This window comes from Zootoca vivipara, chromosome 14 (genome assembly GCF_963506605.1).
Source record: "Zootoca vivipara chromosome 14, rZooViv1.1, whole genome shotgun sequence".
Classification (NCBI taxonomy): domain Eukaryota; kingdom Metazoa; phylum Chordata; class Lepidosauria; order Squamata; family Lacertidae; genus Zootoca; species Zootoca vivipara.
Window position 1 is genome coordinate 28559028 of NC_083289.1, and position 25392 is coordinate 28584419.

General features: G+C 50.8%; 2 protein-coding genes across 2 annotated transcripts; both read right to left on the reverse strand.

Moving 5' to 3' along the window:
* LOC132593191 (uncharacterized) lies at window positions 1-13382 on the reverse strand. The gene is made up of 8 exons (XM_060282769.1): window positions 13371-13382; window positions 11534-12185; window positions 9076-9220; window positions 8270-8430; window positions 7014-7168; window positions 5305-5455; window positions 2394-2493; window positions 1-2027 (listed from the first exon to the last, which is right to left on the reverse strand). Exons 1-8 carry the CDS (start codon window positions 13380-13382, stop codon window positions 980-982), a joined length of 2424 nt encoding a protein of 807 aa, XP_060138752.1. The 3' UTR covers window positions 1-979.
* LOC132593203 (uncharacterized) lies at window positions 12090-24644 on the reverse strand. Its single transcript, XM_060282846.1, has 6 exons — window positions 24481-24644; window positions 21620-21738; window positions 20526-20570; window positions 16858-17002; window positions 16300-16463; window positions 12090-15460 (listed from the first exon to the last, which is right to left on the reverse strand). Exons 1-6 carry the CDS (start codon window positions 24642-24644, stop codon window positions 15426-15428), a joined length of 672 nt encoding a protein of 223 aa, XP_060138829.1. The 3' UTR covers window positions 12090-15425.
* Between the last annotated feature and the right edge of the window lie 748 nt (window positions 24645-25392).

Here is a 25392-nt window from a genome sequence, read left to right on the forward strand (position 1 = left end):
TATGGATAAAAAACTTTAATGCTAGAATGGTATTGTCTCAGTCACTTGGCGATACTTCCTGGCATCCCCATCACCAAAAGCGGTCCCGGAGCATCCCTTTATTCAGCCTTCTTCCCCTCCTCTTCTCTGATCTCTGGCAGAGGGCACAGGAAGTCATACCACCACACAGAGACCTTGTTGCTTGCTATGGCTATATGAAGCTAGACCTCCTTATCTGTATAGAAGCAGCAACAAAAGAAAGTCAAGCAGACTGTTCTCTGCAAAAGCAAGGCAGTGCCTGAGCAAAAGCTGGCCACTTGCTAGATTCAGAGCCTGTCAGCAGGCAGAGCTGAAACACTTGACAGGCAGGTGTGGATTCCATTGCAGGTGACTGTCCAGTAACTTGAGCCCAAGAGCAGCTGGTGCTCCAGCCCCCAGCCCAATCTCGGTCAAGAAAGCACCCATCTCCCTGAAGGCCCCATTCATGTAAGAAGTGCCAAAAGCAGCCTCTTGAGTCCAGCAACTTGTCCTCAGAGTTTCCACACAGACACCGGCCTATAATCAGGAAGGTGCCTCTCCTTGCTGGCCTTTGGCTTAGTCCTCTGTTGATAGTAAGGACCCTTCCCTACCTGGCTTAAAGGGGCCTTTTGTCCCTCCTTGAATTCCCTCTCCCATGCAGCATCCTCCTTCGACTGCTGTCCCATAGCTCCACCTCCCTAAACCCCCAGATCCTCTATGCCAGGCATCCCCAAACTGCGGCCCTCCAGATGTTTTGGCCTACAACTTCCATGATCCCTAGCTAACAGGACCAGTGGTCGGGGAAGATGGGAATTATAGTCCAAAACATCTGGAGGGGAGGGCCGAAGTTTGGGGGTGCCTGCTCTATGCAGTTGGTGCTGCTTTCCTTTTTGCAGCATAGTGGATCTCTGGATTGAGGGAGGATTACACCTGGAGGAGGTCACTGCTTGGTTGAGGCGGAATTAAGGAGGTACAAGGGGCCTCAGGGGTATGAAAGGCCTTTGTCCCTGGCCAATTCTTCCCTCAAGCATCCATCGGAAGCCACCTGTTGCATGTCCATGTCTGCCCCGCAGGGTGCACTTGGCCAGGCCGGGTCTCTTACCTCCTGAGCCCCCCAGCCAGGGTGAAAGAGGACCCTGCTCACCCCAGTGGCTGCTGCAGGGCTGTTCTGGACAATGCTGAGCAAGGGTTTGTAGGGGGACTGCCCGTCTAGGCGGCTGCCAGCGCTGCCACTCTTGCCCTGGGTGGCTGTGCCTCCCTGGAGAGCTGAGCTGAAGGAGCGGTAGCCAGCCAGGAGGGAGGCCCCTGGGCAGGGGACAGACTTTCCTGGCCCATGCTGGGAGGGGCTGCCTGGCCTCGCCTCTCGCTCTGCAGCTGCCATACAGGAGGAAAAGCAAAGTGAGTCTGAGCCTTCTGGGAAGATACCCTGGAAAGCAGGGTGCAGGTTGCTGGTCACAGGTGAAAAGCAAGGCCCTGCGTCATGACTGAATGGCTGGATTTGGTCCCTGAAAGGAGAAAACTCCTGCTCCTCCTCCTCACAGACCTGGCTGAAACACTTGTAGCCCGAGGGCTGGGGGGCGGATGTGCTGAGGGGCAGTTCCAGGGCAGCACTGCTTGGCTGGGAGGAAGCCACTGTCTCTGTGCTGGTGTTGTGATAGACAGGTTCAGAAGAGGTCTCCAAAACAGCCCTGTGCTTGTTCAGCGGTGCATCTTGAGAAAAGGAAAAAGCACTCTGCATGTGCCCCAGAGCCTGGTCCTTGAGAAGGGGGTGCTCGTCCAGGATACCTGTGCCTCCACTGCTCAAGTCCCCACTGAGAAGGTCTCTGAAGAGCTTGGCCACAGCGTCTTCATGAGGGACCTGGCAGTCTTCCTCTTTCCGAGTTTCTGGCTTGGCAGATGCAATGCAGCTGTGAATATGCACAGGGTGCTCAAGGCCCATGTTTCCAAATGGTGCCACCGCTGCTGTCACACCAGCGGCTACTTTGCTCTTGGCGGGGTTTGGGATCTGGTCCCACCATCCCTTCTTCACCCTGCAAAGCAAGAAAGCGCCACTCGTCAGTCCTTCCCGGCCCTCAGAAGGGGAAAGGCAGGGCTCTGCAAGGGCTGCCTCCCCTCCGAACATCAGGAAGCAATCTTCCCCCTCCCGAGGTGACTAGCAGCCAAATGCATGTGAGAGAGCTGAGGAAGATTGTTTGGCTGGAAGGAGGATGAGGAGAAGACTCAGAAGGGACAGGGGCCGCTTTCCTCCTCCTTTCCTGTCAGGGTTGCAGGAAAATGCCTCTGCCACCAAGGCCTGCAACCTTCAAGCAGAAGTGACCATGGACAGTATTTATTTGTTTTGCTGTGGGCAAAGGGCAGCCCTGGAGAGAACTACTTGCAAAGCACCCAAGACGTACCTGGAGACGCAGAAGAAGCTGAAGGTAGCCAGGGCCATGATGAACACACACAGCAATGGGATGAAAATCCAGAGGAAGGAGCCAGAGCTTGGCTCAATGTCTGGAAGGCAAGCAGCATTTTGGTTATCTGGGCGGACAATTCACCCTGATACCAGCGGGAGGCAGGGGGTGGCTGGGTGGCTAGCTAGCTGGCAGACAGGCACCCACCCACCCACCCACCTGGAAAGGGGGCACAAGATCAGGCTAAACGGCCAGAAGCCTCAGTTGACAAAGGAGCCCAACTCACACAGCTGGAAAGAATTTCAGGGGATTTGCAGTATTTCTCCTTAGGGTTTTTCTTTGCCTATTACCTTGTAGGGATGTGGTGAGGTTTATTTGTTGGTTTTAGCTTGTCTCTCTATATGTTAGGGGAATTGAAGCCTTCCAAGTCCTTCTTTTGGCAAAGCAGTTTCCCAAATTGGGATGTGGGGATGGGCACCAACATGCACATTTAATGCCTCATGTGTTTGGTTTCTCCTGCACATGCTAATCTAACCTTTAACCCCCTCCTGCAGTTTCAAGCTGGTTTCCCTTCAGCCAGACTTACCTTGGGCTGGGGAAAGAGGTCCTTGGGTCACCCAGCACCACCAAAGTAAGGGGCAGACAGGATTTGTACTGCTTATTAGTCATGTAGCACCATCACCGCACACAGAGCAAGAGAAGCAAGAAGGTAGGTCTCTGTCCCAGGTAGTCTATCATCTCACCTTTGACCAAGGAAAAGACAACAGGCAAGGAGAAGAAAAGAGAGGAGAGCAGAGGAGGGGGAGGAAGCACAAATACAGCTACAAGCAGTATACCGTGAAGTTATATGCAGAGAAAAACCAGCAGATCCTGAGCTTGAGGCAGGAAGAGGGAGCATTGGTGGTAGCGGGGCCTGATGTGCTGTGGCACCACACTGAACCTGCTAACTTCACCCAGGGGTCTGCAGCACAAGCCTACCCAGGGCAAGCAATCGATGTCACTGTGGAATCTAGAAGGTCTTTCCAGTTATTTGTCTCTAGCCAGCCAAATTGCGACTGCCCCCTCCCTCTCTACCTGTGTTGTGCCACTGATTGCTTAGTGCATTTTCATGCAAAGCATTGTGCCACCTTCTACTAAAACAAGTCTTCCAAATGATTAGTAGCATGTGCCTTAGTCTTCAGAAAGAGGTACTTGTCTACAGAAGAAAATTGTGATGAAATAAGTGAGAGGCCTGCATATTAATTTGATGTCTAGCTGAGTGGAAATGCACGACCTCAGCAATGTGAGAGAAATGCTGTCACTCACTCAAAGGGGCTGGATGGTGCCCAAACATTCCTGCGGGTGGGGTGAGAGAATTTCACAAATCCAGAAGGTTTACAGAATCCAGAAAAGAGAGAGCCCACAATGTGGAGCCCAGAACACGCAGGGATGCCAACTGAGATGCCAACAGATTGTTAATACCCGTGTTTCCCCTTTTTTAAGACACCGTCTTATAACTTTTTTTCCTCAAAAAAACACAAGGTGTCTTATTTTCAGGGGATGTCTTAATTTTTTATTAGGTTTTTATTACAGTCCGGTACCTTACTGGCTCTGGGTGCTGCCATCCACCCCATCGCTAACATGGGAGCCGAGGGGCACGAAATCGAGGCGGGAGAGCGGGGGGGGGGGAGAGAGATGAGAGAGACGCGAAGCAGGTCGTCTGAAAGATGCCTGTGTACGCCCTGTCCCGTGAGGGGGAAACGAGACCCGTGTCCACACCTTGTCCACACCACCGAAACACGCATTCATAAGGGGCGGCAGCTCGAGGAGCTAAACTTCCTTTCCCGCTTGAGCGCGCACGGAGGCGGGCGAGGGTGCGCGCATGGACCCCCTTTGGGATTCCTCTGCGCCCTTAAACTCAGGAGGTCGAGTAGCCAGCCAGCCAGCCCCCCTGCGCGCTACATCTCTGAGGAAACACACTTTTTTTACACTGATACACTGAAGTCCCGCGGAGTTACCCCAGGAGGAGGCGCCGGCGGTGGCACCCTGACTCCAGAGGGAACGGGGCGAGTTCATCGTGGCCCACCCGACGAGCACCCCCGTGGGTTTTTTTGGGCAAAGCAGCGGCGGCGGCGGTGCCTGAGGCACAGCTAGCAGCGCCGTAGCTGCGCTCCCTGAGGCACTCCCGCCTCCCCACCCCGGGCCGTTTCCATTAGCGGGCGGAGCAAGGTGGGTGTTCCCTCGCTTGCTCCTCGCCCCCCTTCTCCCTCCAGGCATCGGTGAGGCCGCCTGTCAATCAGCTGCCAACTCGCCCGCGGAAGGGGCCAGCAGTGCTCCCTCCGCCGTCCATCGCGTGGGCCTTGGCCCAAGCAGCCCACGACGTTCTGGTGGCACAGAAGGGGCCAGCAGTGCTCCCGCCACCGTCTGTCGCCCCGGTGGCGCGGAAGGGCCTGCAGGCCTCCCGCCGCCGCTCTGCCTCGGCGCGGAATGGGCCAGCAGCGCTCCCGTCGCCATCCGTCGCCCCGGCGGCGTGGAAGGGCCCACAGGACTCCCACCGCCGCTCAGCTTTGGGCCATGCAGCCCACTACGCTCCGGCAGCACGGAAGGGGCTAGCAGGCCTCCCGACACCAAGGGGTTTCCCCATCCAGGCGCTCCGCCGGAGTGGAAAAAAGTCCTGGGAAGGGGGGGGGGAGTCCTCCTAGCGCGGCTTGCCTGGCGACGCGCTCAATTCATGCACCCCACTCCCACCTGGTCTCAAGCCTCTCTGAGGCTCTAAAGGAAAGCAACAAGGTATGCCTTATTTTCGGGGTATGTCTTAAATTTCGCAAATACTTAAAACTCCTGCCATGGCTTACTTTATGACTACGTCTTAAAAAAGGGGAAACACGGTAATAAACAGGTGCCTTGCGCAGCCCCCGCCTTAAGCACTTACCATTTTTCCATGTGTACTCAGCACTCCAATCACTCCAGGTGTCCCCGAACAAAGCAATTCTCTGCCGCACTTTTGCAACATAGGTGGCTCCTGGCATGAGGTTATCGTCGAAGATTTTATGATGAAAGCCTTGCGTAATGTGTTCGTGTATCTTTGGGGGGGGGGAGAGACAGAAGCAAACAGGTTTACATTATGTGGCCCTTCCCACACGTGCACAGGAAAACACTGGGGGGGGGGATGTTATTCTGGTGAGCTGAATTCTTCCCTTTCCCAACTTTCTATGGAGGAAGATCATTTTGGGATGCGGTAGAAAGGTTTTGGACTCATGTGATAATGTGATTATGTGATAATGAGCAAGGGAATAAATTTCAGAGAACTGTTTCAAGAAAAGCTGCAGTGGAAGCTCTGTAGATGAAATCAAAGGGCTCGAGACCAAATGGCGGAAGGATCTCTTTCCCTCCCTCCTGAGTCTGGCAATTTCTCACCTGAGGGGTGGGCGGACAGCCACAGCCAGGGGCCCAGGGCTGGGCTCATTCCTCCACCCAGGCAAGCAAGCAAGAGATGCAATTCAGCCCAGCCAAAGCACTAGGAGTGTGTGGAACAGGACTGAGGTGGCGGAGGCCTGGCCTGGCCAGAGTCCCAGGGGCCAGGTGAGAGAGGCCTGGAGGGCTGCACCTGCCTCCCTTCCCCTAGGTTCTGTGATCCAAAGCCTTGGGGCTGGCGGAGGCCCTGACCTCAAGCCAGTCATAAAAGGCAGCCCACTGCTCTTGTGTGCCCCACTGGCGAGGGACATATAATCATTTGCCAAATATAGCTAAAGCCTTTTTGGCCTGCAGTTTGTTGGATCTACAGAGCTGCCCAAGGAAAGCATTAAGGAAGGGCAGGAAGCAGGCCCGTCTTGCCCATTGGGTCTACTGGGGCGATGCGCCAGGGCGCTGAGGGGCGCCCCAGCAAGTGTGGGAGCTGCGCGGCAGTCTCCCTTTTCCCTCCTGTATGCCCACCAGCTGCGCCGCTCAGGGGAGAGCAGGGAGGTAAGCGAGGCGGAGCAGGCACTAGGACCCTGTTCCGCCCTGCAGCGCCAGGGTCACCCCTCATTCCGGCGCTGCGTTTCATTGGTAGAGGCAGGGAAGGCTCCGGACTGCAGGAGGGCTCCGCTAGGGGGGGCGGGGGGAGGAGGAGAGCCGACCTCCTTCCCATCCTTGGGATCCTGAGCAAGCCCAGGGCTTCAGGCTGCCCACCGCCTGCCCTTCCTCATTGCGGCCAGGGCACAGCAGGTGATCCCTCCCGGAGGTGAGTTCCCGTCCCTGCACTCTGACTCAGAGCCGGGAGCTGCGCCGGCCGGAGGGAAAGGGGGGGGGGCGCCGCAGAAAGTTTTGCACCACGGTGCTGGATACCCTTAAGACGGCCCTGGCAGGAAGATGCCATGTCAACTGGCATGGGGCAGGGGCATTATGAGGCTTTCAGGGGTCCCAACACCTCAACCTCTGCTCAGGACATAGAAGGTCCCCGCCACAGTGTATGTGATTGTTTTAGTATTTTTTTAATTTTAGAATTAATGGCATTTTTAAACATGGAAGAGCTTGCTACCTTGGGTTCCCTTTAGGAGGAAGGGTTGGATATAAATGTAATTAATTAATTAACAACAATAAATTTGTAGCACTATTCCTGGTGGTCGTACAGAGAGGAGCATGCTGGGAAAGTGTGCCTACCTTGTCTGTCTGGTTTATAGGCCAATAGGCAACTTCATAGACTGTTTCTGGATTTTCATGAAGAAGGTTCCCTTCTTTATAGTCATCTGCCCAGGTGAAGATGTACGAGTCATCCGTCCTCTTAACAGTCAGGTTGACAAGCGGACGGGGTTTTACTGCGTTTGGGAAGAAATCAACAAAGAGAAAGATGTGGGGAGGCAAAAGAGGTTGGGGAGAGTGGCTGCTCCCCACACAGAGGATCCAATATGGGCCTCTGGTTTGGAAGGTGGGGAAGGTCAAAGCATCAGGTCCTTCTCCCTGGAAGGACAGACACACACTGCCCCCTCCTTCTCTTAATTCCTTCTCTCTGCTGCTTCACACCATACAGTCTCATGGCAATGTTGTGTCACACAGGATGTTTTCAGTGCTAGAAACCGATATATAAGCTAGGTGCCAAATGGCTCCTTAAACCAGGGTTACAGTCACGAAAACAGAATGTCTAGTTGGCATTTGGGTGCCAAGCAGCTTGGTCCCTAAAAGTTGTTCTGATCATGCAGATAAAATATGACAGATACAGTTCTAAAGGGTGTGCTGTTAAGTGTGTAAAAACAGGCAAGATCCAAGGCTCCCCAGGCATGCACCTCCAGATGGGGGAGACGACAGGCGCCATCCTGGCTCCTGGGCATAGTCACTTGGTCACAAGTGGCCAATAGCCAAGGGCAAAATGCACCTGGTGCCTGACAAATTTCGAATGCTCAATGTTTAGTTCTTATGTTACTGTGTAGGAAAGCACCCTGTGGCTTTGATGTGGCTATAGAGAAACAGACGGCCAGCAGGTGTGGGCAAGTAGCAGGCTGTGTCCATTCCAGGTGACCCCCAACATGCATACAGAGGCAAGCCCCTCAATCCATTGGGGTTTTCCAGAGTTGCCACATATTGTCCTGCTTTCTTGAATTCTGGGGCCTCTCCTAAGTTCTTCAACCAGTTCCCAGGAGTGGCTTTTGCTCTTCTTGGCAGCCATTTTTTCTCTCCCCATCAACCACTCTAATTTCTTCCAAACTGGAGTATCCTGCCACCATTCAAGGTGGTGACTTTGCCTAATGGACTAAGCTGGATGCAGGAGGGGCTAAGGAAGGTCTCTGAGCATTGGTTGGTGCTAATCATGAAGACAAAGCCTCCCTTCCCACCCCACTTGTATGCTGCTCCTCTTGTCTTGTTCTTCAGAGCAGCCCCCAGGAATGCGCAAGGAGGGTCTGCCAGACCAAAGGATCCCTTACCAATGTCATCAGGGTCCACACTCTTCTTCCAGATCTCCTTCTCGGCCTCCAGTATGAAATGATACTTGTAGGTCCGCAGTACTTCAGACCGAATGCTGCAAGTACACTTGGGGGTCACATCCAGGCCTCTCTTGTTCTTAGGAGAACAAACCCACGATGGCCTGGAACAATGGTAAGACTTAAAAGGTGTTTTCAAAGTAGACGATGCTCAATTCATTTCTACCACAGCCTTGGTTTGGGAAAGCTCAGCCCAGGTGAGAGAGGGGTGTTGCAAGCGTGCAAAAGGGGATAAATCTGTGCACCTTGAAAGCTCTCCAACAACAAATGATCCAATGAAAAGTATAATGAGAAACCTTTTGGATCCTGAATTTCTTATTCTCGGTTTGGAAAACTCACAGTGACTGCAACTCAACTCCGAAAGACATTTTGTAAAGAACCCTCATCCATTTTCTGGAAAAGGTTTGGGCTGGCTACTCCTCCCGGGGTGTCTCAGAGAAGGCAAAGCCACCACAGATGCATTATTCTGCAGCCCTGATATCAGGAGCCACCAGGCCTGGCAGTCCACGCCCTCAGACTACAGTCCCCAGGATGGCGAGGCCTTTATATTTAGCTGCCATATATCAAGGGTCTCCTTCTCTGTAAGAGAAGCACTGTGGCACAAGTTATGCTGGGCGAGGCTCAACAACGTTAATGTCACTTCTTTTAACTTCTCTCACTTTTTATATTATTATTACCTTACCCTGGTAAGCTTTCAGGAGGAAAGAGGAGATCTGGGGGCAGTCCTCACATTTCACAGCATGACCTACCCTGGGCCATAAAGTGCATGAGTCGTTGCAACACGCAGGAGGAACTCCTTGGGGCAGTCGGTGGAGGCGTCCACTTCCCAGTGACAAACCACTTCGGATTCATAGTCTGTGAGGCAACTTGGCTGGATGTCCTTTGAAGACACGGCTAGGAAGAAACAGAAGAGTTTGCTTGAGTGCCAGACTGACACCAACCGTTGTGCAGTTTTCAGAGGAAGGGGGTGTAGGAATGTTTTCCTGAACGAAAGTTACTTATTCAGAGGAAGAGTCCAGCACAGGCCTACCCAGAAGGGGCCTCTGCAAAGCCCCACTCCAGCTCTCCAAGGTGCCATTGTGTGTAAGTCTGGAAAAGCCTTAGAAAAAGACCTTCCAAGCCTTAAATTCTCCTTGCTGACTGCTGCTTCTTTTTCCTCCTCCAAGTGCTTTGGGTTGCTCACCTCACCGTTTATAATGCTCTCCTAAGAACATGAAACTAGCCCTGCCGCTGGATCAGGCCAAAGGGGCCCGTCTAGTCGAGCATCCTGTTCTCTCAATGAATGATCAGGTGCCCCAGTGGGAAGCCTGCAAGTGGGATTCAAGCGCAGGAGACTCCTCACCTCCTGTGGTTTCCTGCAACTGAGATTTGGAAGTGTTTCCATTTCTGTTCTGAATCTTCCAACATTAAGCATCACTAGGTGTCCTTGACTTTTAGCATTATGAGAGAAAAGAAAACTTCCATATCCACTTTCACTATACCCTGCATAATTATTAAATTTTCTATCCTGACACCTCTTTCTCTCCTCCTTATCTGCTGCTGCGTACCTGTCTAAAATTTCTAGCAGGGTTGGTCTACTTTTCCACCACCCAACCACTCCTCTGCTTCTCACAGTGCAATCTTGGGCATGTCTACTCAGAAACAATTCCCACCGAGTTCTGTAGCAACTTGAAGACTGAAAGGTCTATTATTTCAAAGCCAACTGCTGCCCTTCGGGGAGTCTCTTTAGGCCAACAAGAAACTATTTCTTCTTCCTGCAACAGACTAAATGGCTCCCTCTGCCGGAACTTGCTGCGACATGCTCAGGCAGGATTGCAGCTTGCGAGATGGCATCTTTGCCTCAGTCTGCTTCCTTGCACCGCTTCTCCTGCTCCTGGCGCCCCAACAGCAACATGGCCCCATTGACCTCTCTGCTCCAGGCTGAGCTAGGACATCTCCAGTTCAGCTTGCACAATCCTCCAGATGTTTATTTTCTTATCGAACACGGACAGAGCAGCTTCACCTCCAGTTTCAGTTCCTCAAAAACAGCAGAGGGACCAAACTTCCCTTTTCATCTTCAGCAGAAAAGCCACAAAGAAATGAAGCAGACTAGATGCTCCCCAGGAGGTGAGGGGAGATGGGTGGCATCCGTCCCCCAAGGGAGAGGGAGCCACTCCCTGCCAACCCAACCACTCTCCTACACTGACTCGGGAAACTCTCTCGCTCCCCATCCCGTGAAATCTCAGGGCAGACCAAGTCGACTCCCTCAACATGGAAGCAGCCATGAGGAAGGACCACTCTGCCTCCTGTCCTCATAGCGGCCGGCCAACAAGGTGGCTGAAAGAGAAGATGCTCGCAAACAGGAGCAACTCCCCCCACTGCTGTTTCCAGTAAGTGACATTACTCAGAGGTATTTACTGCCTCTGATACTGGATGGAAAACAATCATCGTTGCTACGGTAGTAGCCCTTGGGAGACCTCTCCTCCACCTCTACTGTGGATTTGTCTCATCCTGTCTAAGTTGCCCAAGTGAGAAGCCATCACTGCCTCTTGTGGAAGTGAGTCTTATAATGTTTTAAATATGTGGGGAAGACCTTGTTTTTGTCTTCCAACATCCTTGGACGTCCCCAATAAGTTCGCTGAAAGAGTTTGCTGACCCCTGGTGTAGATAATATGGGCTGACCCCCGAGTTGCACCCCCCCCCCGCCTGCGGCTGGACACTTACTGATGATGACAGGAGGAACCTAGCCTGTTTATGGAGACAGGAGGATAAATGGGGTATGTGTAGTGGGTGCCTGGCTTATTGTAGAGATTCAAAAGCTGCAACGACCATCCTAAGGGTATGGTAGTAAAACACAGGGGAACCCAGACAGACCCAGCAAAACGTCTTAAACACTTCCTCACCAACCCACAATACCAGGAATTGGAACCAGAAATGGTCTTAATCCCCCCCCCCCCAAAAAAAAGAGAGAATATTGTACAGTATTCAACTTGGCACGCCTGCTTCGTGGAAACCTGACCCAAGCAAGCAACCCGCCCAAGCCTTGAAAAGCTTCCAGGAGGCTGAACCTCGGCAGGAGGGTCCCCGCCGCCCCTGCTGCCCTTCGGGGAGCCTCTGGGTGCGCAACAGCTACGGCCGGGGGACCCTCACTCTCTGCTCGGCTGGCCGCGCCCGGACTCTCCCTGTTGCTGCCGCCGAGGGAAGCGGCTTTCCTCCGCGGAGACTTACTGTGCCAAAGCGAGCAGACGAGGAAGACGGAGAGGAGGAGGCAGGGCTTCCTCCGGGGGCCCCCGAAGCCCGTCCCGCCGTCGGCCATCCGGAGAGTCGGGAACAAAGTGCGCCGGGCCCTGCCGGGAAGTGGCACCGTCGAGCGGCCCGCTTCCCTCCTTCTGCCAGTGCCAGCCCGGCCGCCAGGCAAAGCGGAGCCAAGCAAAGCGGAGCTCAGGAGACACCCGTCCGCCAGCCCCGCTTGGCTTGGCCTGGCTGCCCGGAGTCCAGGAGCCCCTGCCGCTGCTGCCTGCTTGGGCGACGGGCTACTCCGCTCGGTGGGTGGGGAGGAAGAAAGGGCAAATTCGGCCAGCGCCCGCCTCGTCCCGCCTCCCCCGGGGTTCCAGCCAGCGCTCGTGCCCGAAGCGAAAGGGAATCCCGGAGGGGAGAGGGCACGGGAGGGGAGGGCAGAGACCCGGACGGCGACGGGGAGCCCTTCGAGACTCGCCTGCTCCAGCCCCCCCTCGGCCACGCACCCTCCGCTGCCACGGCTGCTGTCCGGGAAGCGCTGGTCCTCCTCCTGGGGCGTGGATTTGCATGCCGAGCCCGGCCCCTTCCCGCCTTTGCCGGGAGTTCCCAGCCAGCCAGGAAGTTGGGCTCGCACCAAACTCGGCTACACAACAGACTGCGATCGGTGTCTCCTGAACATGTGCAGAGTGGGCGCGCCGCGGGACGACCACGCCAGCCCCGTGGGGTGTGGGTGTCTGTGTGCGCGCGTGTTTGTGTGTGGGTGCGCAGCCAAGTCAGTTCGGGCTCTGGAGTCGTGGCGCTGCAACCCTTTTGGTCTGTTTCAGCTTCAGCTGGGCTCGTCTACTCTACTCTTAATTATTTTTCCTCCAAGGGCAGGTGAAAGTTGACCAGGTAGATCATTGGGAGGGGAGAGCAGGGGTCTATGGGGCCCAGGAAGGGTGCTAAGAAGGAAGAGGTAGGTTTTTTGGAAGTAGAAAGGTAAAGGTAAAGGTAGCATAACTGGTGCTTGCATCAAGGTTTCCACATGCACCTCCTCTTCCCACTGAACAGTACTGTCACTGGGATGCACTTACTCACTGACAAGTTAGTCAGTGTGCTGGAGTGGGTCTCCCTTATTTAGACCTTTTCTGTATTGCCTAATTATAGATAGGCAGCCACACTACCTTATACTAAGTCAGACCATTGTCTACACTGATTGGCAATCGCTCCCCAGGCTTTCAGGTAGGGTGTGTCTCTCAGGCCTAGCTAGAGATGCTGGGGATAAAAAATGGAATGGCAGAAAAAAAATATTTGAGTACGCTGAGATGGCAAGTCTAATGGGGAAAGTTTGGAATCATGGCAACCTAAAATTTAACACAGAATGGGACAAATACAGACAATGCATAAAATATCATTGTAAACATCTGAAATCTGAAATGACTCCTGCACGGTGACATAACTTACGGATATATTGGATAAATATAAATTAGATGTTATTCAATAAGCAGTTAATATAGAATTGTAGAGGACCCACATTCAGGTGGAGGGAAGCCTTGTTACTTTACTATATCTTTGATGGAGAGTGATAATTGGGATTAATAAAGATTAAATGCAAAAAAGAGAGGGTTTTTTTTTTAAAAAATGCTGGGGACGGAACCTGGAACCTTCTGCATATGTACAAAGCAGACACCACTGAGATGCAATGACCCTTCCCTGACTATATATAAAAAATAACTATGTGAACATATCTCTAAAGCAGTATGCCAAAAGCGACAGGTATTATAGAACCACACAATAAAACCATCAGGACTAGTTTCTGATAAATAAATGCTGCTATCAATTCCTTCACCTTCGGATACATCTCCCCACAACCCCTCCCAACAGCCTGGGCTGAAACAACCAAGATCACCCCCAAAAATCTCAGAAGAAAGGGGGCTTCGTGGAACCTGCTGGCACTGCCCTAGTCTTGCTTTTATGAATAGACCCCATGCAGACTGCACTGTGTCCTGTTCAGCAGTCAGCTCAGTTGCACTGCACACACCCAGATCCAGGAGGCAGCAGGTTTCATTTGGTGAGTTTCCCCGGGGGTCCAAAGGGTGGTGCATAAAACTGAGTGGAGGGGTGTCCTTTCCCTGGCCTCTGCATCCCTCTCATCCAAGGAGAGACTCCTGCTGAGTCACAAAACTGACTGGAGTGACCTCGGGCCACTCGCCATTTCTCAAACTAGCCTACTTCACAGGGTTGCTGGGAAGGTAAAAGAGGATTCTCGCATGCACAGCACCCCCAGCTCCTCAGAATGACCTTGCTCCCCTTTACCCCACACCCCTCGTTCTGGCCTGAGTTGCAGTTCATTTCAGTTTGGTATCTGTCCATCTGCAGCAGTGTTCTTTCTTGAGGGGCTACGTGGCACAGAAACACACATGTACAACAAAGCCTGTGTTAGTGTACTGTACTCTTTAATATAGTTCAGTAAAGTGATCAGTCCAGGTATGGGGCGGGAGCCCTGCAAAGCTTGTGCTGCCTGCCAAGTCAGTTCCTGGAAGGGGTAGAGGCATAGGGGGCCCAATGAGTTATTCCTTCCAAAACAACTTTAAGGATGCCAAGCACAACTCCCTTGGACCTCTGTGTGAAATTTGGCAGGCTTCATCCCCTGAAAAGGGGATGCTCAGCTCACAGATTCCACCCATTTCTGCCCGAAAGGAGAAAAGGGTTAATAATTTAATAACATTTAAACAGTAACCTTATATGCAGACATTTAGTATTTTTTCTGTTATTAGCAGCCCAATTTACAATAGCCCGATATTGGAAACAATCTATAGAACTCCCCACAGAGATCTGGTTAAATAGTATCTGGAGTGTGGCTCCATTGGAAGGCCTTACTCACCACAAAAGTGTAATTAAAGGCACTTCAAGGATAGACACTTTTGGTCAGGGGTCAGCAACCTTTTTCAGCCGTGGGCTGGTCCACTGTCCCTCAGACCATGTGGTGGGCCAGACTATTTTTTGGGGGGGGGGATGAACGTATTCCTATGCCCCACAAATAACCCAGAGATGTATTTTAAATAAAAGCACACTTTCTACTCATGTAAAAACACCAGGCAGGCCCCACAAATAACCCAGAGATGCATTTTAAATAATAAATAACCCAGAGATGCATTTTACTCATGTAAAAGCACACTGATTCCTGGACTGTCCATAGGCCGGATTGAAAAGGCGATTGGGCCCCATCTGGCCCACGGGCCTTAGGTTGCCTACCCCTGCTTTTGGTGATGTTGACTTCCTTTCTTTTCCTTTACAAATGAGACAGAAGATACTTTTATTCCACTTTCAACACAGGAATCTATGTGGAGAGGCTACTTGAATTGACAATACCTAACTTATTGCATGTGCACTATGTACTATGTATGGAATTTAATAAGAATGGACCACTGGACAAGTTAATGTAGTTGTGTGTTCTTGTCTTTATTTAAATGAGAAACCATAAAAATCATTGGGGAGACTTCAGAAAGAGGTATTGTCTACAGCAGAGAATTGCACTGAATTAAGTGAGAGGCCTGCATATTAATTCGATGTCTAGCTGATTGGAAATGCAAGACCTTCAGCAATGTGAGAGAAATGCTGTCACTCACTCAAAGGGGCCGGATGATGCACAAACGTTCCTGCGGGTGGGGTCGGAATATTTCACAAATCCAGAAGGTTTACAAAATCCAGAAAAAAGAGCCCACAATGTGGAGCCCAGAACACACAGGGATGCCAGCTGGGATGCCAACAGGTGCCCTACCTGATCCACCCAAGTGCTTGCCAACTTATCTGGACGCTCCAATCACTCCAGTTGTTCCCGAGGTAATAATTTTTCTGACGCACTTTAGCAGTATAGGTTGCTGTTGGCATGCCGGGTTCCATTTTAAGTTGCATGTCCGTTGTCATGCGTTTGCGTTCCTTTGAAGGAAAACCCCCCCAGAAGCAAACAGGTTTACATTATGTGGTCCTTCCCACACCACAGGAAAACACTGGGAGGGGGTTCTTCTGGTGAGTGGAATTCTTCTCTTTCCCAACTTTCTATGGAAGGAGATCATTTTGGGATATGATAGAAAATTGATTTTGGACTCTTATGTAGCAATGCACAAGGGAAGAAATTTAAGAGAACTGTTTCAAGACAAGCTGCAATGGAAGCTCTGTAGATGAAATCAAAGGGCTCGAGACCAAATGGCGGAAGGATCGCCTTCCCTCCCTCCTGAGCCTGGCCATTTCCCACCTGAGGGGCGGTGGCGGTGGCAGCCACAGCCAGGGACCCAGGGCTGGGCTCATTCCTCCATCCAGACAAGGAAGAAAAGATGCAATTCAGCCTAGCCAAGGAACTAGGAGTGTGTGGAACAGTAATGGGGCAGTGAAAGAGGCCTGGAGGGCTGCATCTGCCACCCCTCCCCTAGGTTCTGTGATCCAAAGGAAAGCAATGGCTTGGGGCTGGCAGCCCTGATCTCAAGCCAGTCTACTCTGGGAAGTCTTGTATCCCTCTCCAGGCACCTGAAGAAGGGGGCTCTCCATTACAAAGGTTTCTGCCACAATAAACCTACCACCCTTTAAGGTGGTGACTTTGCATAATGTACTAAGATGGATGCAGGAGGGGCTAAGGAAGGTCTCTGAGCATTGATTGGTGCTAATCATGAAAACAAACCCACCCTTCCCACCCCACTTGTATGCTGCTCCTCTTGTCTTGTTCTTCAGAGCAGCCCCCAGCAATGCGCAAGGAGAGTCTGCCAGACCGAAGGATCCCTTACCAATGTCATCAGGGTCCACACTCTTCTTCCAGATCCCTTTCCCTTTGGCCTCCACTGAGAAAAGATACATGAAGCTATACACTTCATTAGTCTGAAGGGCGCAAGTACACTTGGGGGTCGCATTCTGGCCTCTCTTGTTCTTAGGAGAACACTCCAATGATTTCCTGGAAAAATGGTAAGACTTAAAAGATGTTTTCAAAGTAGACAACACTCAGATTATTTCTGCCACAGCCTCGATTTGGGAAAGCTCAGCCCAAGTGAGAGAGGGGCTTTGCAATGCTTCCAGCTGCACTATGCTGTGGATTCCCCAGACCCCCCAGGAAAAGTTGCAAGTGTGCAAGACGAGATAAATCTGTGCACCTTGGAAGTTCTCCAACCACAAGTGGTCCAGTGAAAAGTGTAATGAGAAACCCTTTGGATCCTGCGTTTCTTATTCTGCGTTTGGAAAAGTCACAGTGCAGTGGTAAGCTGTGAGGAGGGTACCACCAGCCCCAGAATCACCCAACAGAGGAAAGAGGAGATCTGGTGGCAGTTCTCACGTTTCACAGTATGACCTACGTTCGGCCACTGATTCGATCAGTCCTTATAACACGCACGAAGAACTTCTTGGGGCAGTCGGTAGAGGCGTCCACTTCCCAGGAACAACCCACTTCGGAGTAATGGTCTGTGAAGCACCTTGGCTTGAAGTCCTTTGCGGATTCGGCTAGAAAGAAAGAGAAGAGTTTGCTTGAGTGCCAGACTGACACCAACTATTGTGCGTCATCTCCAGATTTTCAGAGGAAAGCAGTGTAGGAATGTTTTACTCAACGAAACTTACATATTCAGAGGAGGCCTACCCAGAAAGGGCCTCTGCAAAGCCACACTTTGGCCCTCCGTGACTCCACTGCAGAAAGGGATAGAATCTCTGCTCTACTCCTGTTTTGTCAGGGCAGAGCTGTAATTACAGGGGAGCTAGACAGGTTTTTTCCCCTGAGTGAAGCCTCCAAATGGGTGCCATTGAGGCTCTTAACCTGTGTGTGTGTGTGTGTGTGTGTGTGTTCGTGTGTGTCTCTGTGTGTGTCTGTGTGTCAAGCTGTGTCTTTGACAAGGGTGAAATAAAGCCTAGATCTGACTCTGCCCCAGGGGGACCTTTTGTATATATATATTTGTTTTAAAAAAATATTCCTGGGGTAGAGAATGCATTGTGCCTGAGTCTGGAAAGCTAACTCTGTCTCTGCCTTAGAAAAAAGACCTTCCAAGGACAAGCCTTAAATTTCTATGCTGACTGCTGCTTGTTTTTCCTCCTCCAGGTGCATTGGGTTGCTCACCTCAATGTTTATAATGCTCTCCTAAAAACATGAAACTAGCCGTGACACTTGATCAGGCCAAAGGGGCCCGTCTAGTCCAGTATCCTGTTCTCTCAGATGCCCCAGTGGGAAGCTTGCAAGCGGTATTCAGACACAAGAGACTCTCCACCTCCTGTGGTTTCTTGCAAATGGGATCTGGAAGGGTTTCCATGTTTGATTAGAGGCAGAGTATGGTCATCATGGTGGTAGCCACTGACGGTCCTGTGAAATTGGATTAAAGCCATCCAATTTGTTGGCCATCATTGCCTCCTGTGGGAGCAAGTTCCACATTTTAACTCTGTGCTGGATGAAGAAGTTCTTTCTTCTTTATCTGTTCTGAATCTTCCAACATTATGCATCACTAGATGTTCTTGACTTTTAGCATTATGAGCGAGAGGAGGAAACTTTTCTCTATCCAGTTTCACTCCCCATGCTGAAACTCGTTGCGAAATGCCTCAGTGCCCCTCGGTTCATTTCCTTGACTGCTTCCTTGAGCCACTTCCTATGCAACGCAGCTGTGCTCCAGATTGTGCCACGACATCTCCAGCTCAGCTTACTCAGCCCTCCGGAAATGAAACAGCCACAGGACTAGCATGGCCCCCCAGGAGGGAAGGGGCAGCGTCTGTCTCCCAAAGGTGAGGGGCCCTTCCCACCTGCCCAGCTGCTCTCCTGTACTGACTCTGGGATCTTGATCTCTCTCTGCTGCATCCCCTGAAATCTCAGGGCAGACCAAGTGGACTCCTTCAAGATGGAACTGAACAAAGCTCTGGTAACAAGGAACCGTTTTAGGGTGCTTTCCACTTGGAGTTGTCGCACATTGAAATGTTAGGAGCTCGCTGCCCTGGGAATTTTATTGAAGCAGGGGAAAGAAGCACAGCACGGAATAAATAAAACCCTTTCCCCTTCATGCTCACCTAAGTGTTGATCTCCAAATTCTCCCCCTCAATTCCCTGAGCCCCCCCCCCCCGCTCTTGCTCCCTACCATAGGAGCTAACTCTAAGGCAGTGTTTCTCAACCACTGTTCCGCGGCACACTAGTGTGCTGCGAGATGTTGCCTGGTGTGCCGTGGGAGAATTACTTTATATATAGTCAATATAGGCACAGAGTTAATTTTTTTAACATTTTCTAATGGTGGTGTGCCTCGTGATTTTTTTCATGAAACAAGTGTGCCTTTGCCCCAAAAAGGTTGAGAAACACTGCTCTAAGGGGCAGAGGGTCGCCCTCCCCCAAGTTGATGGGTTTTGCCATTCAAATGGTGTGGGTGCACCAGATCATGTGATCAATTATGTGGGGTGGGGCTTCCCCCCGCCATATTTTATTCAAGTTGGCAACCCTGCTCCCTACCATGGGGGTGGCCAGGCTTTATGTTGGAGGGGGGAGAACCTCAGTTACTTTTTATTGATTTACTTGATTTAGGGGGGCAGCTGCCCTCCTTTTGCTATACCCATGCTACCCACTGGTCTTTCTCCAAGAAGGCAATCCACTCAACCCGGGAAACAGGTGGCGTATATGCCACCCTTTCCCCCACACTCTTGGAAATCTCTCTCTCTTCTTCCATCCCCTGAAATCCGAGGGCAGACCAAGTCGACTCCCTCAACATAGAAGCAGCCATGAGGAAGGACCACTCCAGCTCCTGTCCCCATAGTGGCCAACCAGATGCCCTAGAGGGTAGAAGCTCACAGACAGGACCTGGGCACAGCAAGAGCCCCCACTGCCGTTTCCTGTAAGTGGCATTACTCAGAGGCATTTACTGCCTCTGACACTGGAGGGAAAACGGTCATCGTGGCTAATAGCCACTGACAGCCCTCTCCTCCTCCTCCTCTTTCTGCATGAATTTGTCTCATCCTGTCTAAGTTGTCCAAGTTAGATGTCATCACTTGTGGAAGTGAGTACCATAATGTTTTAAACGTGTGGGGAAGACCTTGCTTTGTCTCCCAAAATCTAGCTTCCTTGGACGCCCCCAATGAGTTCGCCTGTGAAGGAGGGAGGGGAAAGAACAACATCTGCCCAATATACCGGAAAAATTATACTGTTGCACTACTAAAGAGAAGTAGGAAGGATCTCCTGACGCAAACAGTGGGGAGACAGACGGAGCACCCATGAACTCAAGAAAATTCATAGAATTAGAACTGTAGGGCTGTTGCTAGTGACGTCACCTACTCCCTTTGTCTGCAGTGCAGGAATGACAGCTAAAGTCCTGCCAGTCCGTGTAGATAATGTGGATAATGCAACTTAAGACCCCAAGTCATTGCCCCCCCCCCGCACACCCAATGACTATGGCTGGATGTATGCTGGTGGTGGTGAGAGGAATGCAGACTGCTTTTGGAGGGGGAAGAAATGGGGTCAAATGGTGGGTTTCTGGCTTATTGCAGAGTTTCAAAACCCCCAACAATACCAGAAAAGCAGGCCTTCTGGAAACCTGACCCAAGCAGCCTCAGCCCATTTCAGGCAGCTGAAACCCTTTCCATATGGCTTTCCGGTTCTCTTTGCTTTGCTTGTTTGTTTGCTTGTCAGTTTGTTTGCTTTTTAGATGTATAGCACCTCTGAATGTGGACAGAGCTGGTTTTAAACTTAGGAACCTTTTAGTTTAGATCAATAGGCAGTGCAACTCCCAATAGAATATAACAGCCATGGGGCGAGTTTCTAGAGCTTTTTGAGAGATGGAGGAGTGAGGGATGGTGTTTTTCTGATCAAATCCCCTTCATGCACAAGTCACCCTCTTTCTCTCCCAGCCACCTTAGGCGAGAAAGCCGATGGTCCTCTGCTAAGTTGCTCCTACAATTTAGAGACTCCCCCTTTGTTTGACTGCATTTTCCTCAAACAAGCAATTCAATGCTTCCGGAGCCTGGATAGCAAAATTGGGCTACATTGCAGTGCTCTCTCTCACACACATTCACTCACCAATACAAGCGCATTGAAGCTTCTTTTTCTCAGCCACAACGCCACCTAATAACAACAACAACAACAATTTTATGGTTGCCCCAGCCACTCGTGAGTGGCTTCTAACAATTATAAAAGCATAATAAAACATCAAACGTTTAAAACTTCCCTATACGGGTCTGCCATCTAAAATTCCCATAGTTCTTTATTTCCTTGACACCTGATGGTGTTCCACAGGGTGGGTGCCACTACCGAGAAGGCCCTCTGCCTGGTTCCTGGTAACCGAGGAGTGCCAGCTTAGCCCCACAACCATGGGTGCCATGCAACACGCATGGCCCTGGTGCCACAATTTGTGGGTGCCTGGCCCCTTCATGGGGAATTTTGCGGGTGCTCAGGCACCCAGAGCCCTGGGGACAGGGAGTCGGCACCTACCGGTATGTTGTATCTTCACTTCTCACAGTGAGGGAACTGCCAGAAGACCCTCAGAGCTGAATGATGGGGGTGGAGACGCTCCTTCAGGTAAACTGGGCCGAGGCTGTTTAGGGCTTTAAAGGTCAGCACCAACCAACACTTTGAATTGTGCTCAGAAACGTATCGGGCACCATATGTGTATTATGGCTGGGCAGTATTTGCATCAGTTGGGCTTTTTTTTTTTTAATACAGTACAGGGAAAATAAGCCTGAGTCCTGACTTTGCAGTGACTTTTCCTTTAAGGGTGGAACTGTGACCATTCAGAGTTATACTGAAATGTGTCTGAAAAGTGTCTGAGCCCACCCCATGTCCTTATGGGGCGGGCAGCACTATCTCTCCCCCCCCCCATAAAACACCTAAATGAACCAGGACGCTCCTTCTACAGACAATGAGCGTCCCCCTCTGTCATTTTTATATTGAGGCCTTGCACTGCTCCCAGCTAGAAACGTCAATCCGGGCTGTCACATCGCTCATTGGCTAAGAGCTCCTACAGGGCGTGGCCATTATGTCGGAAGCTCTTGTCTCCCGCGGATTCTTTTCTGGTAGGAAGATCCCCGCCGCCCCTTCTGGCCTTGCTCTCTGTCCGGCTGGCTGCCCAGCTGCCCTCTTGCAGAGAGAAGCAGCTTTCCTCCACGGAGACTTACCGTGCCAAAGGAAGCAAGCGAGGAAGACGGAGAGGAGGAGGCAAGGCCTCCGGGGCCCCCAGAAGCCCGTCCTGCCGTTGGCCATCCGGAGAGCTGCTGATGGAATGTGCCTGGCCCTGCTGGGAAGAGACAATGTTAATGTCTTTTGAAAGCCTGTTGGCCGCCTCCAGATGTGTGCCACAGGCAATGGGGGCTCTGCAGGCTCGGCTGAACCCTAGAGCGATCTTCACTACGGAACGCCACCCGCTTACCTGTGCAAAGGGATTAGGGAGCCCCCTCTTATTCAAGGCCCAACTGAGAGCAAGGCCCAGCCCCTTTGCAACAGTCACATCCAGCATCCAACAGGCAGAAGCCACGAGACATTGGCCAGTCGCCCAGCTGTGGCCAACCACTTGTCCTGCCCTTCAGGCCTTCGGCTTCTATGAGTAGCTGGGAGGAGACTGGGCCAAGGGGGCTCAGATGCTAGGGCCCCAAAACACTCACCACTACTCCAAGGCCTGGAAACAATGCCTTATGAGGAACGGCTTAGGGAGCTGGGTATGTTTAGCCTGGAGAAGAGAAGGTTAAGGGGTGATATGATAGCCATGTTCAAATGCAGTATATAAAAGGATGTCATATAGAAGAGGGTGAAAGGCTGCTCCAGGGAAGTGGACACAGAGCAATGAATTCAAGCTACAAGAAAGAAGATTCCACCTAAACATTAGAAAGAACGTCCTGACAGTAAGAGCTGTTGTAAGGTGGATTGTAAGCTGTTGTAAGGTGTTGTAAGGTGGCTTCCCAAATTGACCAGACGAAATCTCAAGCAGTTGAACAAATTTATTATTGGTTTGTCGGCAAAACAATATGGAGCAGTAGGGAAAAAACCATTCCTCATTCTGCCCCACCCTTGTCCATGTACAGAGAGCTTTTATACCTTTTTGACAGAGTGAAGATCAGCCTTTCTGCAGTACTTCATCAACCAATCAAGAGAGAGCACCCCAAGATGCAAAGTCACCCGCCCAACTCTACTAAGTGGCGTTATGTATCTGGTACCTTCATACACGTGTCTATGTGGAATTTTACAGGCACAATTGTGGTTGTGCTCTACTTAGAACTTGCGGTGGGCTACATCCTCTATAGTCTGATGAAACAGAACATCTTGTGGCTAAGCTAACTTCCTTTCGCAATGGGTTACAGAGAAGGGTACAAACAGAGAAGTGCTGTCTAATTTACTTTCTATCAGAGACAGAGAGATTTAGAAAATGGAGTTCCTCTTGCTCTTGTGGTTTATGCTAGACAGGATGGAACAAAGTGTGGCTTAGCTAGAATTTCTTAGAAGTGCTGTGTGTGTCTCTTTGTGCAAAATGTTGCTCTTGTGCTGAAACAAAGAAAGAGAGAATTCTACTGGCTGCATAACATGGATTCCCTCTGGTTACTTAGGGCCTGTGTGGCCTGACCAGGATTATTCTGGCCCTGGTCATTGCCACCCTATACTGTTTGACAGTGGAATTTGCTGCCAAGGAGTGTGGTGGAGTCTCCTTCTTTGGAGGTCTTTAAGCGGAGGCTTGACAGCCATCTGTCAGGAATGCTTTGATGGTGTTTCCTGCTTGGCAGGGGGTTGGACTGGATGGCCCTTGTGGTCTCTTCCAACTCTATGATTCTATGACCCCCCTTTCCATGTGGCTTTCTGGTTCTCTTTGCTTGTTTGTTTGCTTGTTAGTTTGTTTGCTTTTTCAATGTATAGCACCTCTGAATGTGGACAGAGCTTATGGGGCGGGCAGCACTATCTCCCCTCCCCCCAAATAAAACACCTAAATGAACCAGGACGCTCCTTCTACAAACAATGAGCGTTTCCCCGAGGTTCTGCGAAGATGGCGGAGTATCAACATCCTCCCTTCTGACCTCCGTACTTTACTGGTTTGTTTTTAAGTTTTTTACTGTTTTATACCGTGTTTATATTTTATTTTCGTTTTATTCTTATCTACTTAATTTAGCTCAGTTTTAAGTTTTAAGTTTTAGTCATAGGTTTTAAGGAATTAAAGTACAGCAGGGAGTTGTTTAAAGTCTTCCTGACCTTCACTTGGGGGAGCGTCTGGGCCTCAGCATTTTTTTAAAGAAGAAACCTTTCAAGTTGTGACTGCTCTTATCGTTATCTCCCTGCATTTACTCCCTGCTCCACCATTCTACTAACCAAGCAAATGAACTGAAGCGAGACTTTTACCAACCTGATTTTTACCAAATAAATAATGGTGACGACATAAATCTGACATCAGGAACCATAAGACTGAAAAACCAGTAGGAGAACACTTCAATCTCCCAGGACATTCTATACAAGATCTCAAAGCAGCTGTTTTATTACAGAGAAATTTCAGGAACAGACTGGAAAGAGAAGTTGCTGAATTGGAAATCATTACCAAGCTTAAAACCATGGAAGCACCTGGGATGAATAGAGACATCGGATTCTTATCTCATTATGCATGATCAAGCTTTCTTTAGCACCTCAGCCCAGTACTAATTGCAGCCATCAGCAGCCATTAACAGCTATCTCCAGGTTTACCACTCCCATCAGCCCATCACCCATTCCCACCCACCCCCACCACCCTCTGTATATATATATGGTCTGACACTTCTGTTTCTAGTGTATCTGAAGAAGTGTGCATGCACACGAAAGCTCATACCAAAATATAAACTTAGTTGGTCTTTAAGGTGCTACTGAAGGAATTTTTTTATTTTAAAAAAAGTGATTTTGAATTACTGTACTTTTTTTGGGGGGGGGGGACGACGACTAAGAAATATGCATGCAGGTTGCCCAACACTTGCTATGCAAAAATTCACTTATCCAAACATGAGGAGTTAGTACCCAAACCTCACTATACACACACCTCAGATTCATATATCCAAAGCGCCAAAGTTTGCCCACTTCCTTGCTTCCTTCCTTGTTTGTGCTTTGCTGGTCAGCGACAGCCATTTTCAGCCACAAACGAGGGAGGGTGGGGGAGAAGGATAGGAAAAACCAGTTTTTCCTTTGCTGGTCGGCTGCAGCCATTTCAGGAAGAAAACATGGATGGGGTGGGGAGAGAGATTGGACAAAAACGGATTAGAAATGTTCCCATAGAAATCAGTGGCTGCCATCACCACCTCCCACTGTAAGAAAGGAGCCGCTTCTTCTCCAGGAACTCCTCCTCCACCTAACAGGCGGGGGCAACACGTTTTGGCGCGTTCCTCGTCCTTCTCCCTCCCCCACCTCTGCCTCACCTGGCGGGTTCCCTCGCTCCCTCCCCCGGCCGTTTCTGCAGAGGCTTAGGATCACTCTCTTCCCGAGGAGGCTTGGGAGGGAAGCTGCACACCCGCCAGCCATATGTTTGACGGGCCCAGCTGGCGGGCGTGCAGAGAATGGGGAGTCCGCCAGCAAAGCCGCGCAGCTCCCCCACTCGCTGGGGCGTCCCTGAGAGGCCTGCGCCCTGGTGCAATGAACCACTAAGCCGTATGGGAAAGACGGCCCTGGCTGCGTGCTGCTCTGCACATTTTGCTCACCAACCCAGTGAAGGGGAGGAGTGGCACTTTGGGAATTGAACACAATTCATTTCGAGCAGCAGGGCACCAAACTAATGCGCTGGGTGTTGTGTATTGAGTCAAAGGATTTTATCTCTGTATTATTATTGTCTGTATTTGCATTAGGATAAAGTAACTGCCTTTTGGTTCCAGAGGGTACAGCTACTATTGGTTCATTTAAGCTGCTGTATTTGGATCCTCTGTCTTATTGGTTTCCTCCAAAAGGCAGCACTGTGATTGCT

Coding starts and splice junctions, on each gene's coding strand:
- LOC132593191 (XM_060282769.1), bottom strand. Junction 9,221..11,533: donor CGTCTGCTCGCTTTGGCACA/GTAAGTCTCCGC, acceptor GTTTCTTCCTAG/CCGTGTCTTCAAAGGACATC. Junction 5,456..7,013: donor CTATAAACCAGACAGACAAG/GTAGGCACACTT, acceptor CCCCCCCCAAAG/ATACACGAACACATTACGCA.
- LOC132593203 (XM_060282846.1), bottom strand. CDS start 24,644: ATGGCTGCAGCCGACCAGCAAAGGAAAAACTGGTTTTTCCTATCCTTC. Junction 20,571..21,619: donor CGCTTGCTTCCTTTGGCACG/GTAAGTCTCCGT, acceptor TGTTGTTATTAG/GTGGCGTTGTGGCTGAGAAA. Junction 16,464..16,857: donor GATCGAATCAGTGGCCGAAC/GTAGGTCATACT, acceptor CCATTTTTCCAG/GAAATCATTGGAGTGTTCTC.